This window comes from Megalops cyprinoides, chromosome 6, assembly GCF_013368585.1.
Source record: "Megalops cyprinoides isolate fMegCyp1 chromosome 6, fMegCyp1.pri, whole genome shotgun sequence".
Lineage (NCBI taxonomy): Eukaryota > Metazoa > Chordata > Actinopteri > Elopiformes > Megalopidae > Megalops > Megalops cyprinoides.
Genome location: NC_050588.1, coordinates 36,989,248 through 37,006,118, shown reverse-complemented (window position 1 = coordinate 37,006,118; position 16,871 = coordinate 36,989,248). Strand labels below are relative to the sequence as shown.

Sequence of the window (16,871 nt, the reverse complement as noted above, 5' to 3'; positions counted from 1 at the left end):
TGTACTATATAAACAGTAGTTTTACAACAGAGTTTCTCATCCAGCGAGCCATGGCATACTAGCGTAACATCAGAGCTGCCAGAGCTAGGTGTGCTGTGGAAATTTTTCAAAAAAATAAATAAAAAGTGTTAATGAAACCGACTCCATCGGGTTCTAGTTCTGAAATTATGTAAGTATGAGAATCCAGGGGAATACTGTGATCAATGGAGCAGTGTTGGAGAGCTGTCTAATTGTTCCGATGTGGTGTGTGCCAGTCTCAGAACGTGGCAGAGTGAGGTCATTGCTGTTTCAATGAGTTCACCGCTGAGTCATTCAGACATTTTTATTGGATTTTTAGCCTCTTTACAGACTGGTCAATGTCAATGTCAGTGTCAGGACTACATCCACTGTTTGCGTACCACACAGTCAAAGGTGGTTCATAAGCAGAGAGAAACTCAAGAGACCTTTTCAATCTATACAAAATCAAACAAATCAGACAAACCGTACACAACAAAGAGTAGCACTTACTTCACTATAGGAGTGAATAGGCAGTGGAGCCGACAGTATAGCCTCACACCCTATGAAAGGCAACAATGCGGAACAAGGTCAACATTCACATGAACTTTAATCATCCGCGTTTCTTACGTATGTGTGCTTGATGTGTTCAACGCCTTAGGCCAACATTTCAGCCGTCATCTCTTAGGAGGACAAATAAGTCTTTTGATTTCTATGGATATTGGCAAGATATTGAATAAGCTGATAAAAAGCAGACAACTTTGATAGGAAAAAAAAAAAAGATTTTAGGTTCACATCAACCCCAGACCAGTTATATATTTCTGGCGCAATTGCTATGCTTTTTCCCAAACTAGCTTGTCTATATACTTTCATGTTAATGTCAGAATTACACTTGCAGATGCAGGTGAGAGGGAGGGAGGCAGGTACCTTTGACATAATGTCCTCCATCTCACTCCTGGCTTTGTAGGTTCCATCATCATAACGGAATCGATACAGCACCTGCTCATTCTTGAACTGGTGCTTATCAGACACTGAAATTATAATAAATATAGTAAAAAAAAAAAAAAAGTTTTATTGCATTTACTCTTGAACACAGAAAGTCTCAGACATATTAGCTTTTATCAGCTACTAAGCAATCTGCAAAACCCATCAGTAAATCTTCAGTGCAGTTATTTACCTTGATTTTGTTCATGTAGTCTAAAATGTATTATCTATTATGTGTTAAAATATATATTTCACTGAGGCTTTGTGCAGTAATATGGATGTTTTGAGGTACTATCAACATATTTTATGAAGGTAATAAAAAACATTCTGGTTTAATAGGTTCATTTGAGGAGATTTTTGAGTTTTCTAACTCTTTTTTTTCCCTTTTTTACCCTTCATTTCAATCTACTGATTGATGATGGCTAACAATTTTTATGATGATGGTTAACTATTTTTACTATTATTTAACTGCTCATTTAACTTGGATGGATACACTTCTGTTCTCTTGTGCTGGAAGTCACTCTGATAAGAGTGGCTGCTAAATGATTGTAATGTAATAATCATAGCTTCTTGTCAGAGGAGTCCTTGTTTAAGAGTCAGCATTCCTGGTGTCTATTTTCACATCACATTTGAAAGTGTTACTACAATGTATATCCTGGCCAAACGTTCTCGGATCATAATCGAATGTAGGCTTGACTTTGCAAAACAGATGTGACCTTCAAGGCTTTTGCGCAAGTTATTGCCCGGAGGTGCGGCCCTTAGAACGAACCAAAGTCCTAGTAATCACCTAAATAATGCATTGCATCTGAGAGAGTCTGGAAATGGCAAAGGGTCAAATTGCAGAGCAGGGGGACAGGCGATGACATTCACCACACCTCTGCGCTCTCGTCTCCTGAAATAAAACCCTCCCTCCCTTTTGTAAGCCATTTCCCGCATAAGGTCAGCGAGCATTCTGGAAGCTTGGTCATTGGAGGGTGAAACTAATTATCTACTGTGAGCTCACAAGCGCATTAAATGCATGTGGTCGTAGTTCTGGAATTCGACAGGTCTTCCAGACTCATAATTCTAACCCTTCAGACACTGAAAATCCGTGCAGGGTGTCTCATGGAGATAGCCTACCTCCTTGCCCGCACATCAAATGATTCACCCTTTTTTGTGATTCTTATTCATAAATAATTTATAGGAAGCGCCATGCTAAATTTTGTTTTCAATTTTTAATTTGCATAGTGCGACACCTGGATGCAATACCCTGGAGACTACAACAGACCCCAGAAAATAGGTTACTGCTGTTTCTAAATTTACCATCATACCAAAAAAAATGTACATTTCTTTCTGACAAACAAGATTATGAAAATGACTGAGCACCATAACAGAAAGTATCATGAAGGGAAGTTTTTTTAAATAACTAGAAAACACAGCCTATTGAATTTTTTTGCTATTGGCTTTAGATTAATTTAACATGCTGATATGACACGTGCTACTGTAGTAGTATATGAAGTATATGTTCTCTGGCTTTAAGAGAATGAAGAAGTGAAGAGGCGGGGGAAAAGGAGGCCTCACCGTGATGGATGATACCGTTCTCCAGCAGGGCCTGGCCCAGGTTCACACCTTCCTCAGGTTTGCTGATCTCTCCGCTCTCCATCAGCCAGGACACAAACTCACTGTCAGGGAAAAAGGACACGTTCAGAGGCAGTGGAGCCCGTGGCCTGTGGACTCGGCGTGAACTGCAGAGGGGAAATACCACATTACCGCGGTTTTGGTCCATCCAGCAGGTGTGCCTTCTCTGGGACGTCTCAGAGAGCGACCGTTCTTTGACATGCTACCCATTACACATAAGGATATTTATTATACATAACATACATTGGCATATCTTGTGGGCAGCTATGTGGTGTAGCGGTAAGGAGCAGGGTGCATAACCAAAAGGTTGCTGGTTCGACTCCCTGCTGGGGAACTGCTGCTGCAGCTTTGGGCAATGTACTTAATCCAGAATTGCCTCAATAAATATCCAACTGTATAAACGGATGACATGTAAAAATGGTAACCCATTTAAGTTGCTCTAGTTAAGAGCATCTGCTAAATGACAGTAATGTATTAATATAATATACAGTTTTGGCCTAGAAAGTGGGCTTCTCTTTTTGTCCTCAGAGAGCTACCACTCTGTGACATGTTCCCCAGTTTATGCAGATGGATATTTATTATATTTATATTGTTATATCGTATATTAACAGGAACAACAACATTTATTTTATATAGCCCATTTTACAACCACAGTTGCTGCAAAGCGCTGTAAAGAGATTAGCCAGAAGGAATTAAAAAAACAAAAAACCTGAGGACCACTCTGGGAAAAAATGAAAATGACTCCCTGACCTCTCAGAGGCGATCGAGTGAAACTCATAGAAAATATTGCAATACAAAAATAAATACTAACACACACAAACATAGTGAGGTGTGTGTAAATCATCAGAAATGAATTAGCAGTCTGTTTGGTTAGAAAGGTTAGGGAGCCGGCCAGCAGCTGGCTACAGGGGAGTATCTCATTCATCAGTGGGGTTAGGGTTTCCAAAATAGCCCCATGGCTTGTGGATATCGTTCATGTCAGTTGTGACACTCTGGTTCCCAGTCCAGTTCCCTGACCACAACAGATCATCAATAGCATCAGCAGATCACATTACCTTACATTACTGTCATTTAGCAGACGCTCTTATCCAGAGCGACTTACATAGGCTACAGTTTTTACATGTAAGCAATTTATACAGCTGGACATTTACTGAGGTAATTATGGGTTAAGTACCTTGCACAATGATACAGCAGCAGTGTCCCAGCGGGGAATCGAACCAGCAGCCTTTCGGTAAATGGGCCCTGCTCCTTACCACTATTACACATGTTTATTACACATGTTTCATACCAGTCACTGGCCAGTTTCATCCTTTCATTCCTCCTTTTTTGATGGAAGGACATGTTGTTTCCTAGCTTACAGCAGAGTGACATTTTTAATGCATATGGTACTTCTGAAGAGGAATCTGACAGTCCTGCAGACCTGTCAGACCTGACCGAGTGAAAGAAATACCCTCTCCGCTTTTTTCGGAAGATCTGATTTCCTAGACCACTCCTGAGTGTGTGTGGGGCTGGACACAGAACTGTCTGCTACCCAGTCCCAGAGTCAGTCCCTCATTTCCCACGGTAAAGGTCACACTCTCTCCATTCTGCTGGTTATGCATGTAAGTAGTACAGGGAGGAGAGCCATTGAGCCTACCCTGGACCCAGGCCCAGACTGCTTTGGCAGGGAAAACCCAGATGAACGCAATCTTCCTGACTTACCCAGCCTCCGCACCTCTAAATCCACTTACACCACTCCGCACTGAATAACGGTCCAAAAGAGCTGGCCACATCTGCAACAAGCACCTACACCGAATAAGCAGTTTGCGAGCCGGACTGTACGACACGTGCTCAATGGCAAGTGTTCATCCAGGAGGAGCAGAAAAAAAGCCGTTTTCAATCTATTTTTGCTGTGTTTAAATTGGGCACCAGCCCAGGGTTTGGATCAGAAACTCCCTGTGGTGCAAATTTGATTCTCAGACTGTTTTAAATATTTCCACTCTGCTTGACCAAGTTTGTCAGAGGAAGATCCATCCAACAAAGGAAGATGCCATTTGAAGCTGTTAACATGCTATTTCCACTGTGCTTGACCAACTTTGTCAGAGAAAGATCCATCAAAGATACTATTTTAATTTGTTATCACAGAATTTTGTTAGGGACAGTCCCCTTCGACCATCTGCTACCACCTGGGAGGTTTTGTCAGGTACACCATGCTAGGAATATTTTACCATAATTTAGATCTTCCCTGACCTAAGGTGAATGTCCTCCTTTGCAACCTGTACTGCTGGTGGGGAGAATTCTCTATGCATGCCTGATTTCCACTCTGTATCCTGACAAAAAAAATGACTGCTAATTACAACTGGCACACACTTTGTGCGAAGCAAGCATCCAGCTCAAGTTACATAAAGTGTGGGTAATTTCACCGAGGCTCCCACAAGTGGAGGTCAAGTAAGGACAGAAATAAATTCACGGTTGCTGTGTATGTCTATGAGGCTTGTATCTTACACACAGTGCACGCACTCAGAAGTCAGCCCCAAAGTCGACCACGAAGATAACCTTTTAACTGGCCGAAGGAATGAGAGCCACATGACAGAGGGGGTTCAGCTAAACCTCTAATGCATCAACCAGAGAGGCATTAAAGACTGATGAAATTTCAGACTCTCTTGCGTCTGCCATTTTTTAAAAGGAAAGAAAAAAAAAAAAGGTAAAAGGAAACTTTCTTCTTCAGTTAGACGTTGTGTTAATGTGATCTTGGAATATTCATCCAGTGTGATGTAAAGTTTTTTTTTAGCACTAAAATCCACATCTGCATCCTGCATCCAGATTAGGGGAAGAGAGACTTCAACACAGGCAAGATGGAATCCGAGTAAAAACGCCACAGTGCGGAACAGTTTAGTTTAAGTTTAGTTTAATTTAAAAGAGTCATTTAATATAGCAGGACTCAATGAACTATAAAGCACTTCAGAAGCAGATGCCCTTACCCAGAACAGCCAGCTCTGCAGTCTTTTTAACACAATATCCATCCATATATGTGGATATTTCCTGTAGAAGTTCACATCAGGTACCTTACTCATAGGCACACTAGTAGAGAACCACCTGGGAGTTGCACATGCTTGCTTCTGCATTGAGTTTTTTTTTTACATTCATTGGCTTGACTGCTGCTTAAAGTGGCGTCTTCCATTCTAAGGAAGACCTTTCCTAAACTCATGGCACCACGGCAGGCGGAGTCCAGTACAAACCACGCAATTACTTTACCATTCATCATAATCCAAAATCATTTTACTTATTTAATACTGATTTAGTATCTGTAGCCATTGGTACACCACTCAGGAGGAAGAACAAGTCAGACAATTTCCAAATTTAAATATTCTAAAATAAATATTTATATTTATATTTCTAACTGCCAATAAGTATTCTCTGGGGAAAAAAAAAACATAACTCAACCTGGCATTTAAACAAGTCCCTCTCATTTTCCACACATAATTTCATTCGTCCTATATACGTGTAAAATATACTAATGACCAAAGTGCAACATCCATTTAGACACAATGGCTGGTCATGAACCATACCCTCTGTTATTAAAAAGAAAGCAGTGGAAAACACCTTGTACAGAGAGAATATGAAGAAGGGACATGTAGTTTTAAAAACTGTTGCTGCTTTGTAGATCATTTGTGTTTCGATATTTCACTGTCTTTTAGGAAGAGGAAAGGAGATAGATCTGTTGCATTGATTTGCTGGTCATGTTGTTGACAAGCTAAACTTGAGTCTGTACCAGTGGAAGAAATGATAAGTGTGTTTTTCACTTCCATAAGCCAGCAGACATGAAAAACAGCCAGTGCCTGCCCATAATGCAAGACAGAGTTGCAATTAAATTTGTCCTAATGGGACATTAGGTCTTCTGTAATCTGAAGTTAATTAAGAGGCCACTGGCTATTGTAGATGCTGTCTTTACAGAGAGGAATCCTGGAGAGATGTAATACACCTCATTTTAACCTCTGTGGGAATTCACGACACAGCACAAGCACTTTGTGTGAACAAGCTATCAGATGCAGAAACATTGTTTGATCTTAGATTTCTCATCGATAAAAATGTATGCACAACATTTTTCAAAATGATGCCAACAACATATTTTACTGTTCATTGGAATATAGCACATACTGCCTTTTCAAGCTGATGCCAGAAAGAAAATGCGCTAATTACCGGATCTTTCTGCACGGCTCCCCACTGTTCATTCATTGGAAGGGAAACCTTTTCAGAAAGAGCGATTAATCCCGGCGGCTTGTCGCTAAAGGGACCGCAGTGTCTTCCTAACGAAGCCACACCAAGAACGATCCAAGCTGACAAAGTCGTTGGCATGGGGCTCAAGAAAGCAAATTACCTCTGCTTCAATCGTCAGCAAAGGTACTTCACCATTAAGCTATTTGTCGTCTTAAAGCTTGGCTTCCATAACCCTCAGGAAGCTTGTGTGGATGATTAAATTAAACATTTCCGGCATATTTAAAGCTGAGGACTGATGGAAGACAGTGAGAAAATGGCAGCTAAATTAGCACAACAGATATACTATAATAATTTATAATAATAGTTTCACTGAACTTTCAGAAACAACCAACTGCATGAGAGCTGAAGTCTGAGCTGAGTTTTTGTTTTGTGAGTTATATTTCCAAGACGTGTTGTTCTGGCAATTTTCACCTCAGTATTTGCACAACTGTCATATCTCATCAGTATCTGCATGACCTGTGAATAGACTAGACTCATACGCAAAAATGATTCATATCTTACTGTCTCCAGAATGTAGAGCTTGGAAATCTGAAAAGATTTTGAAAATAGCACTCTCAAGATCAAGTCTCTGAATGTCTTTGGCAGGAGAAATCAAACATTGTTGTGGAATTATATCCATTAATATAATTACTCCAATAATATCATACTGATTGGCAATTGGGTTATTCAATTTAGTATATATAGACAGTATATACATATACACACATATACGGATATATATACAGACACACAAACAGACACACAAACAGACACACACACACACACACACACACATCGGTTGGGTTCTCCAAACTCACTTTCCCAGAAAGCACTTGGGCACGATGCTCAGCTTCCTGCGTCGGTCCTTGATGAGGTGTCGGCTCTTGCTCATCATCATGTGATACAGCTTCTCTCCCTTCTCAGAGATCATCACGTAAGCATCCCGCTCCATTCCCAGTTTAAGACCTGCCCAACACATGGGAGATGCATCAGTTCTACTGCCACGTCGTGTCTCTTTATTATAAACAGTTTGCCATGCACCAATATAACAGATATAATAAACAGATGAGTCATTTGCCAAGTTAATTACTAACAGACAACAGAATATATCTCTATCTAAAAGGTCTGTAAATCAAGTCATTATATGGTTAGAATAGCGAAAGAAAAACTTTCGTCTGCCCAGATTCTACACTGAAAGTCACTCCTGCACACAATTATTTGGAAGTTATGTAATTCACATAACACAGAATTTGTGCTACACTTCTGCACACCAGTAAACCATAAATCTAATCAATTAGTTATTAGTTATTACCAAAAACAAACAAAAAAAAAACTAAGGGGAAGTTGCTTTCTACAAAATTAATTTTGAGACACGCTATCCCACAGTGAGATTGTATGCCACGTTCATATTTTGCTTTAGGTGACACGTTTCACAGATCCTGCAGCCGGTAAACAGGAGAGGAAGGGGGGACAGAGAGAGGACCATAAGGGGATGATTCCTAACCCTCACTTTCCTGTACAAAAGCAGAGCAGTTCACATGACTTTTACCCAGCAGGTATAGTCCTGTAGGCTGCCAATCTCAGAGCTGATCTGAGAGAGAGAGAGAGAGAGAGAGAGACTCAAAGCCCCAGATAAAGTACATCCTACATGTGGAAACATCTACCCTGCACCCGGAGGAAAAGGAGTCACGGAGCTGAGATGAAATAATTCCATCCCCTGAAGATTGTCCTTTTATGATAAACTACAAGCTGGAAGAGTAGACCCAAAACAATTCACGGCTGCTGTTATCCACAAGAGGCAGATTTTAATCTCTCTGAACAACACAGAAATGCTTCAACTTTACTGCAGAGCTACCTCAATAAAAAACAGAAAAACACATTCCCATAGCTGCATATTGTATGGACCCGAATGGTAATAACAGACAACCAATGGAAGGACTGATCTGATTGAGTGAGGTCAGTTTTAAACTGAATGGTTTCAAAACACAGGATCCAGAGTCTTAAACAGAACAGGAAAGTCTCCAAATATGGGGTTCAAAGGATAATGTTTCACAATACCAAGGAAGGAGTAAGGAGGAGGAAGGAGCATTGTCCTCTAATGACTTCCTACGCCCTGGGTGACATCCCCAGCGTGCCCTCAGCCGAAGGCAGCCAGGCCCGGGACCCGTCTGCGGGATGAAGGGAGAGGGTGGATTACAGCCAGAGGCAGCTGGAATGGCCTCGAACAAAGGGCGTCTTTGAGAGTTTAGCATTCCTCTCGCGGGCCTGCCATCCAGCCCAGTGGTGTGGGGAGCCTGTCGGGTCCTGTCCCGTACCGTCCAGCTGCCTCACCCAGCACCGTCACTCAGAAATCAGGCCCACGCTCCCTCTCCAGCAACTTCCCAGATTAACACACACACAGGCCAGGCTACAAATGCAAGCTCATGCCACCAGGCTGCAACTGCTGCCCTGCTCGACAACCACATGCCTGCTGCTTATATATTCCACGCAGTGAGGAAATATTGCATATTTAGTTAAATGCTGCTATTTTATCCATTTATTTATCTGTGTCACATCTATTAAACACTTTCTGTTTTTTGCATTGATTGACATGCACTGGAATCTACTCCCTTTGCTGGAGCCCAGATTAAGCCTAGCAAATACAATGTTTGAGGGGTGGGGGGTGTCAAAGAAAGCAGATACTGATTAAAAAAAAAAGGATTTGCATCAGTCAAAAGTAACCAAAATTAATAACTGTAAATTCACTGAAAACACTGAGCCTGGGAGATAGAGATGTACCTAAGAGATTTTGTTTTGATTTATTTCAGTTTAGAGTGAAATTCTCTCATCCTCTTTTCAGACCATAACCACGTGTGAAAGTGATTATCCATGCTGTAACAGCCTCCGACCATCAAACTGCCTGATCCTTCACACACAAAGCAAAGTGAGAAGGCAGGCACAGGTGAGGGCAGCCTCTGCATATCGAGGGCCCGGCTGACAGTTTCATAACCCGTCACACTTGTCACTCCTCCGAAAAAGGAGTCCGAGAGACTACCGTGACATCTGCACGACCGTGATCATTTCGCTAAATTCTGGCACAAACCAAAACCTGGAAAGTCCTCAAAGTGGCACATCTGCCATTACATGCATGCCTCCAGAAGATTGCGTGTTCAAAAAAAAATATACATAGATATTTACAACGTGTTCAGCAGTGCTGTTCAGTGCGTGTTAGCGTTAAAAGCAGATAAAAGAACGGTTTTGAAAATTCATTTGGTGATTTGTGATGCAGGAAGAGCAAGCACAACAAAGACACCAAAAAAAATCCACACTGAATTATTATACCAGTATAAATTCATACATCATTCATGTGCGATTTGGTCATCTGTTTGCCTCAGCACCACAAGAGTATAATGTAAACACCATACTGAAGAAATTATATTATTAACCACAACACTACTCATGTGGTATTATAAGTGAAACAAAAAAATAACAAACCGCTTTAATATCCGATGACGTAAATTATAATATATTATCAAGGGGTTGGGTCTTCCAAAACCCATGGCAGCTTACTTTTACATTTCTTATCTGAAGGCTTTTTGTTTTACCATTTCAAAGAATTATGCACTTGAGGCCTGAAAATACAATAATCCACCAGTTGACTATAATGGCCATTGTCTCATAAGAATATAATGAAAACATAATCAGAACCATCAGTATTCGAAGTGACACAAAATGAGTCACAGTCAAAGACAGAGAGCCTCTGAACTCACACAACCCCGCCTGTCCTATTACTAACAGAACGGAAGTGCTGGGTTGCATGGTTACACATCGTTCAAGACATATCTATCTAAAACCAATTGCACTGGAAGGGTACCTAGATTTGTTAAAAAAAGAAACTCAGACAGTGTCAGATTGGTGGTGGAAAGTATTTATCAGCCTGTCTGGAGGGAGCATCGATCTGTATGACGAATGGATTGAATGTGCCCCTAGTTTTGCAGTTTTTCATGTTGAGCTTTATGGCAGTCTGTGCTAGGACATACAACAGCCTAATCAGGTACAATGGCATGAACACAGAAGACCCTACCTTCCCTAACCCTAAGACCCTTACATCCGTACTAACCATTCTACAATTAATACCCTGAAATAGGGCATCTGTCTTCATCTTTTCATATTGGCAGCCTTTGAGCTGTGATGAATGGAGTCGAGAATCACATCCATCAGGGTCTTGGGGGGTCACTCCACAATGTGCATAACGCTTAGGTCAGCAGGGGCCCTGCGTTTATATGGTGCGAGTCCCAGTGCATTACAGTTAACAACCGCTCATTGACTCCCATGCCCATGATTATAGTCAGGCGATCTCCTCACACAGGCTGACCTGTTAAGGATGGAAAAAAAAGCCCTTTGGGAATATCTGCCCCCCCTGTTTCAGAGGCACCGTGGCTGAGGTAATAAACTATAGCTCATAAACCCCCCCAGATTCATCAATATGCAGAGAGGAGCATTATGGGCCCGAGGGCAAAAGGGCGCACACACACAGCGCGGCAGGCACAGCCTTGGAGTTGTGTAACGCTTTCTTTGTTGATCTTCGTCATGGTCTCAGGTAGCTGTCCTAAATACGCTCTTTGTGTGTTACAAACTTCAGGTGAAAAGTTCATTTAGATGAAAAACATCTACAGGAAGCTGGTCTGAAAGATGCCACTTTTTTTCTGGGTGTAACTCTAACGATTTTCATCCCTCGAGTTCTGAAACAAACCAGGATATCCTTCTCTGCTTATATCTCTTTCAGGTGCAGCCAAACTTCCTACGCACCATGTCGGGCCTAAGAGACACACACTTATACACTTTGAACAATTACACACAGAGGGCATAAAAGCAGTATAGAGAACAGTACTATTTTTACAACTTTTTTTTTTAGATGCAAATGTCTTACATCCAGTGAATTTAAGATGAATCTAAGTCTGTGCTGCAAAGAGCGCCCACAAAACAACAACCTGATTACATCTAAAAGACAATGGTGCATGTACAGTATATTGAGAAATGCAGTATCAAAGAAAGCGCAATGAATGCGGGGAAGAGAGGTCAGTCAGTCTCGGGCTAACGGCGGCATGAGATTGTAGGGGTGCCCCACACTGCGGGTGGTTCCTTTTACACGAGAGATCTTTGGTTACAAGGTGAGGAGGAATACGGTACGTGCTTCAGACCATGGAAAGTACCGAAACTATCCACACAAACAAAGCTGTATTAGATATTCAACATCCTGCCACGGATTCACATCTTTGTCTGAGCAGAGTGATTTACAGGACCGGACAAAGGCCAAGGTCAAAAGATAACGACTGTCTCACGATGTCAGCGGCGGCCCTCTCGTTCTCGCGGCCGTCCCTCCAGCACCAGGTCAGGCCTGTTTTCGGGCAGAGGAACGTGCGAACGCCCTGTTCACCTGCATCTGAACTTTCCGTTTATCTAATCGAGGCACCAAAGGTCACGGACGCGGGAAAGGCTATTTTAAACAGACAACACACACATACACACACAAAAAAAAAAAACGGAAAAGGTGACCCGGACGAGGGCTCGCTCACTCTCTCTCTGCTCTCGCTCCTTCAGGATGGCGTCCAGCCACCTCTGCTTCTCCTCCGAGCTCTTCGCCATGCACACGAACCACTTGTTCTTCGCCGTGTTGTGGATTTTCCAGCCGTTGGTCACAGTGTAGTTGTTGCTGTGATAGTCAGCTGCAGAAGACAAAAAAAAAAGAACATGGGATGTGAGACAGAGGAGATAAAACTACTGATGAGATAATTCACAGAATTACGGAGCAGACAGACTGAACTGAGATGATTTAGCAAAGGGCTAAAGATACATTACATAACATGTCATTTAGGAGACGCTGTTATCCAGAGCGACTTACGCAGGTTACAGTTTTCACTTGTTATCCATTTATACAGCTGGATATTTACTGACAAAATTCTTGGTTTGGTACCTTTCCCAAGGGTATCAAACCAGCAACCTGCCAGTTATGAGCCCTGCTCCTTACTGCTATGCCACAGCGCTGCCTTATAAAAATGTAAGAACATTACCAAATACTGTTCTAGCTTGTTATTGTTATGCTAACAAATGGTTAATACAACACGTATAAGGTAATTTTAAAATATGCACAATTGCCATGGATCTTTGAAGTAGAATTTGCACAGAGAAAAGGAACACACAAATATGTCAAACCTTGGTCCCCTCGAACAACAAGGAAAAAAGACTGCCTCCCCCATGTAGCAGGTGTAATTATGTTAATGACAAACACCGGCACATTACACATGCCATTCCAAATATAACACAGCATTTTAATCAAGATTCACATGAAAACCACTGAATTATTCATCTTGCATTAACACACACGTTAGGTTAAGCTGTGGAGAGCTCATCCTTGAACCCCCCCCCACCCCCACCACGGCTGGAGAGAGCAGACCTTTACCCCCACAGGAACAGAAACCTGCGTCTTTAGACTAATCATGTTTAGATCTTTATGTGGAAAAAACATATTAAGGTGCAAGAAGCATTTCCATCTCTCCGACAGGGTGTCTTAATCCAATTAGGCCAGCTCTGGGGTGTAAACACAGATGACTTGACTTTATCAGTCAGACTGTACCTTCAAAGGCATTTATATTTCCAGAAAGGCTGAGATGTCTCTTATTGTAAGAACACGTGAATGTATTTTCATTGAGAATCTGAACTTCACATAAAACATGACAATATTTTTTCTGTGTGTATGAGTGCTTGTCTATGTATATGTGTGTGTATGTGGACACTATATCCATCTATAAATGAAACTGCAACAGGTCATGTTTCCCACCTACAGCACAGTTACCACTACAATGGCTCGAATCTTGAATCACAGTTCAAAAATAGATGTGTGTATATATATATATATATATATATATATATATATATATATATATATATATATATATATATATATATATATATATATATATATATATATGTGTTGACACCAGGTAACATTTCCACCTACAATATGACTGCACAGGTAGACTGGCATTGCCTCGCATCATGTGAAACACCTTGATCTAAGTGGATAGAACACATTTCTAAAGAAGGGCAATAATATCAACCATGAATGGAAATGACACAGAAACTAAAGAAACACTCAATCACCATGACTAGGATTTTCAAAGCCCTTCAGTGAATATTTATGACATTATTTACTGTGCACACGACACATTTCCACCATATGTATATGAACCAATTCACCAGCTCCATGGAGATGTATAGATTAATCAAATGGAGAATAAGCCTGAACTAACTGTTCTCAATAGCTCAGCCTTCACAAATATAATGTCATTTAATTTCTGCATACTCTGCATAGTGCATACTCCATCATTCTTCTGAAAGATTCAGAATTTTAGTAAAAGTAGAAAATTAACTGTATTTTATCATTTCTACAGCCTTTTATTTCATTACATGCAAAAACTATTTCTTTCAAACTTGTTTCAGGCAACTGTGGTTGTTTTATAATCAATCTTTGTTATTTTTTCCATAACTGATCTTCCAACCTGGCAACCTCTCAAGCTGTTTATGGCCTTCTGTTAGTACTTATCTTAATCTTGAGTATGTTTACTGCAACTGCAGTCAATGTACTGTAACTACACCACTGTGTTTTGTATGTCTGTGAAAATCCAAGTCTACATACTGATGATTGAATTAGACTCAACATTAATTTCATTAACTTAGGAATGAGACTAAAGATTCCAAAAAAATCCTTTAATACCGATTACAGCAATCAAATGTCAATTTCATTTTAGGACCCAAAGAAAAAAAAAACCTTACTTTCTCCCTCTTATTAAGAAACAGGCCTATATGTCCCCCAGTGGTAATAATGACTAACTTCCTAGTGAGTCATTTAAGAACAGTCACAGAAGCTATATTAGTCAATGCAGAATAAGTGCTCATGAATACTGGGAACGAGAAGCATCATTTGAACAGATCAATTCCTGTTTTATTTCCTCAGAGGAAGGCTTATGTTCTGGGGTTACTGTGCTTGTTGTCAAAGACAACTGCAGGATCAGATGGACAAGCAGCAACATGCCGAACAGTCATTCGTGTGCATGGACACGAGGCAGAGTCACTTCATGCAGCAAAGCAGAGCCACGCGCTACACAGAGCATTTCAGAGCAGAGCACAGCCGCTTTCCCATTGGCTGTCCTGCACCAAATGAAACAGCACCAGACCTAGCCAATCAGGCGAGACTGATGAGAGGTACAGAATTTTTCTAACATGATGGCTGACAATCTGTGGTTAAATAAATAGAATAAAATAAAAATGGAAACATTTACGTAGGAGAAATGTCTTCTTCTAGGGATGACACATTTTTCCTTGATAAATCATCTGACAGTTTAAAGTTGCGCTGTGGCTCACTAGTTCCGCAAAAAAAAAAAAAAAACAGGCTGTAGAGAAAACTAGCTATCAGCTAGCTGGTAACAGATCAGCGGTAACAGATCAGACACCATTAGATATCATTTTCATTTCTTAAACTGTACTTTCTTGACATAGCAGTGACAGATTATGCTATCGTTTTATCATTATGTGTGAAGGCGCAGTAAATCCTGGTAAGAATGAAAAAGACAGATTTAACAGATTTCCTTGTATTCCTGTTCTAAACATATTTTTCTCTTTAGTGGACAAGTGTCAATGACTGAAACATATTAACTTGTTTGATGAAAATAGTTATTTCATATACCTCTGCATCATCCTAGCCTTAAAGGAAATTAGTAATATCAGGCTTTTGAAGTATTTTCACTTCCATTGTATCCTGTTCATTTTCAGGGGATGGAAACTCCATTCAGTATTTAAAAAAAAACTAATTTCACATTAAAGTTACAACTATTTGGGGAAAAAAAGAATTTCACATCTTAGCCAATGTATTAGTGCACCTCAAGGCAAAAAAGATAAATATCAAAGACTGTGTAATATAAATAAGTGAAGCTCAATTCAACATGACATTAATTACTTTAATCATTTAATTAATGCATTAATGTGCTCATTAGTTAATGAATAAATTTAATGAGATCACATTTTCTTTCTTTACTGATGCTGCATTCAGAGCCATGAAATACTGAGTTACAAGTTACAACTGAACCCTGCCCTCCACATCAAAGAAGACACATCAGTAAGGTGACTGACTCAGAAAAAAAAAGAAACACCCTCACTGAGGGCTAGACAAAGAACACGATTAGGTGTTATGTTTTTCTGTGTGGTTTCTTTCACTGCATCTGGCTGCTTACCTCTAGTTAGCGGCGCTGCTCGACAGAACAGATAAAAAGAGATAGAACTTCCTTTGAGACACAACTGCACAAGACACCGCTTCAGATTATGAGGTGAGAAAAAAAAGGGGGCCGTGCATGCCGGCATTCTCGCCCCACTCCAAAAGTGTGAAAATCTACTCCTTCAGATTTTTGTAATGCATGAACTACAAATGCAAGAAACCTGCTGAGACCTACAAAAAGCAGTGTTTTTTTAGACCATTCAAATAACTCTTTGGTGATTCGTGGACTACGAGTGTCACATGACTAATTTTCAGCGCTGGTATTAGTTGTTCTGATGTACTGAGTGATTCTATTACGTTTTTGTTATGTTTTAACTACTTTGTTGTCTAATGTAGAGACTGTCCTGATGAAGCCTTTTACCTGAAACATGTCTTTTATTAACAAAAAATATAGTTTTATCTTTCATTTTCATTGTCTCCCAAGTAGTGCTGACCTTTTTCACTTTATAATGCTCTCAGTCCTATTTGCACTTGATTTGCTGCTAGCCCTTTGACCTGTTTCATTCTACAGCATGTGTAAATCACATATTACATCATTTCAAACAAAATTCTTTCATCAGAAGTGACAGGAACCACAGCCAACCTGTTCCATCTTCCACGTTTTCCACCTCCATCACCTCTGTGTTGATTCTGCCCCTGAAAACATACAGGGGCCCATTGATGGACTTGGTCCTCTTCACAGATTTCTTCCCTGCAACCCTACAAAAAAAGGGAATGGCAGATCGCTCATCGC

At 40.6% G+C, this 16,871-nt stretch overlaps 1 protein-coding gene across 1 annotated transcript in view; it reads right to left on the bottom strand.

Annotated features, from left to right (window-relative positions):
• LOC118779684 (phosphatidylinositol 3,4,5-trisphosphate-dependent Rac exchanger 1 protein-like) overlaps positions 1-16,871 on the bottom strand; it is a 93,050-nt gene that overhangs the window by 37,635 nt on the left and 38,544 nt on the right. The window contains exons 8-13 of the mRNA XM_036531873.1: positions 16,722-16,837; positions 12,387-12,536; positions 7,650-7,797; positions 2,539-2,639; positions 922-1,025; positions 508-557 (exon numbers count right to left, since the gene is read on the bottom strand). Coding sequence (XP_036387766.1) covers positions 508-557; positions 922-1,025; positions 2,539-2,639; positions 7,650-7,797; positions 12,387-12,536; positions 16,722-16,837 — 669 coding nt within the window. The remainder of the gene's footprint in view (positions 1-507; positions 558-921; positions 1,026-2,538; positions 2,640-7,649; positions 7,798-12,386; positions 12,537-16,721; positions 16,838-16,871) is intronic.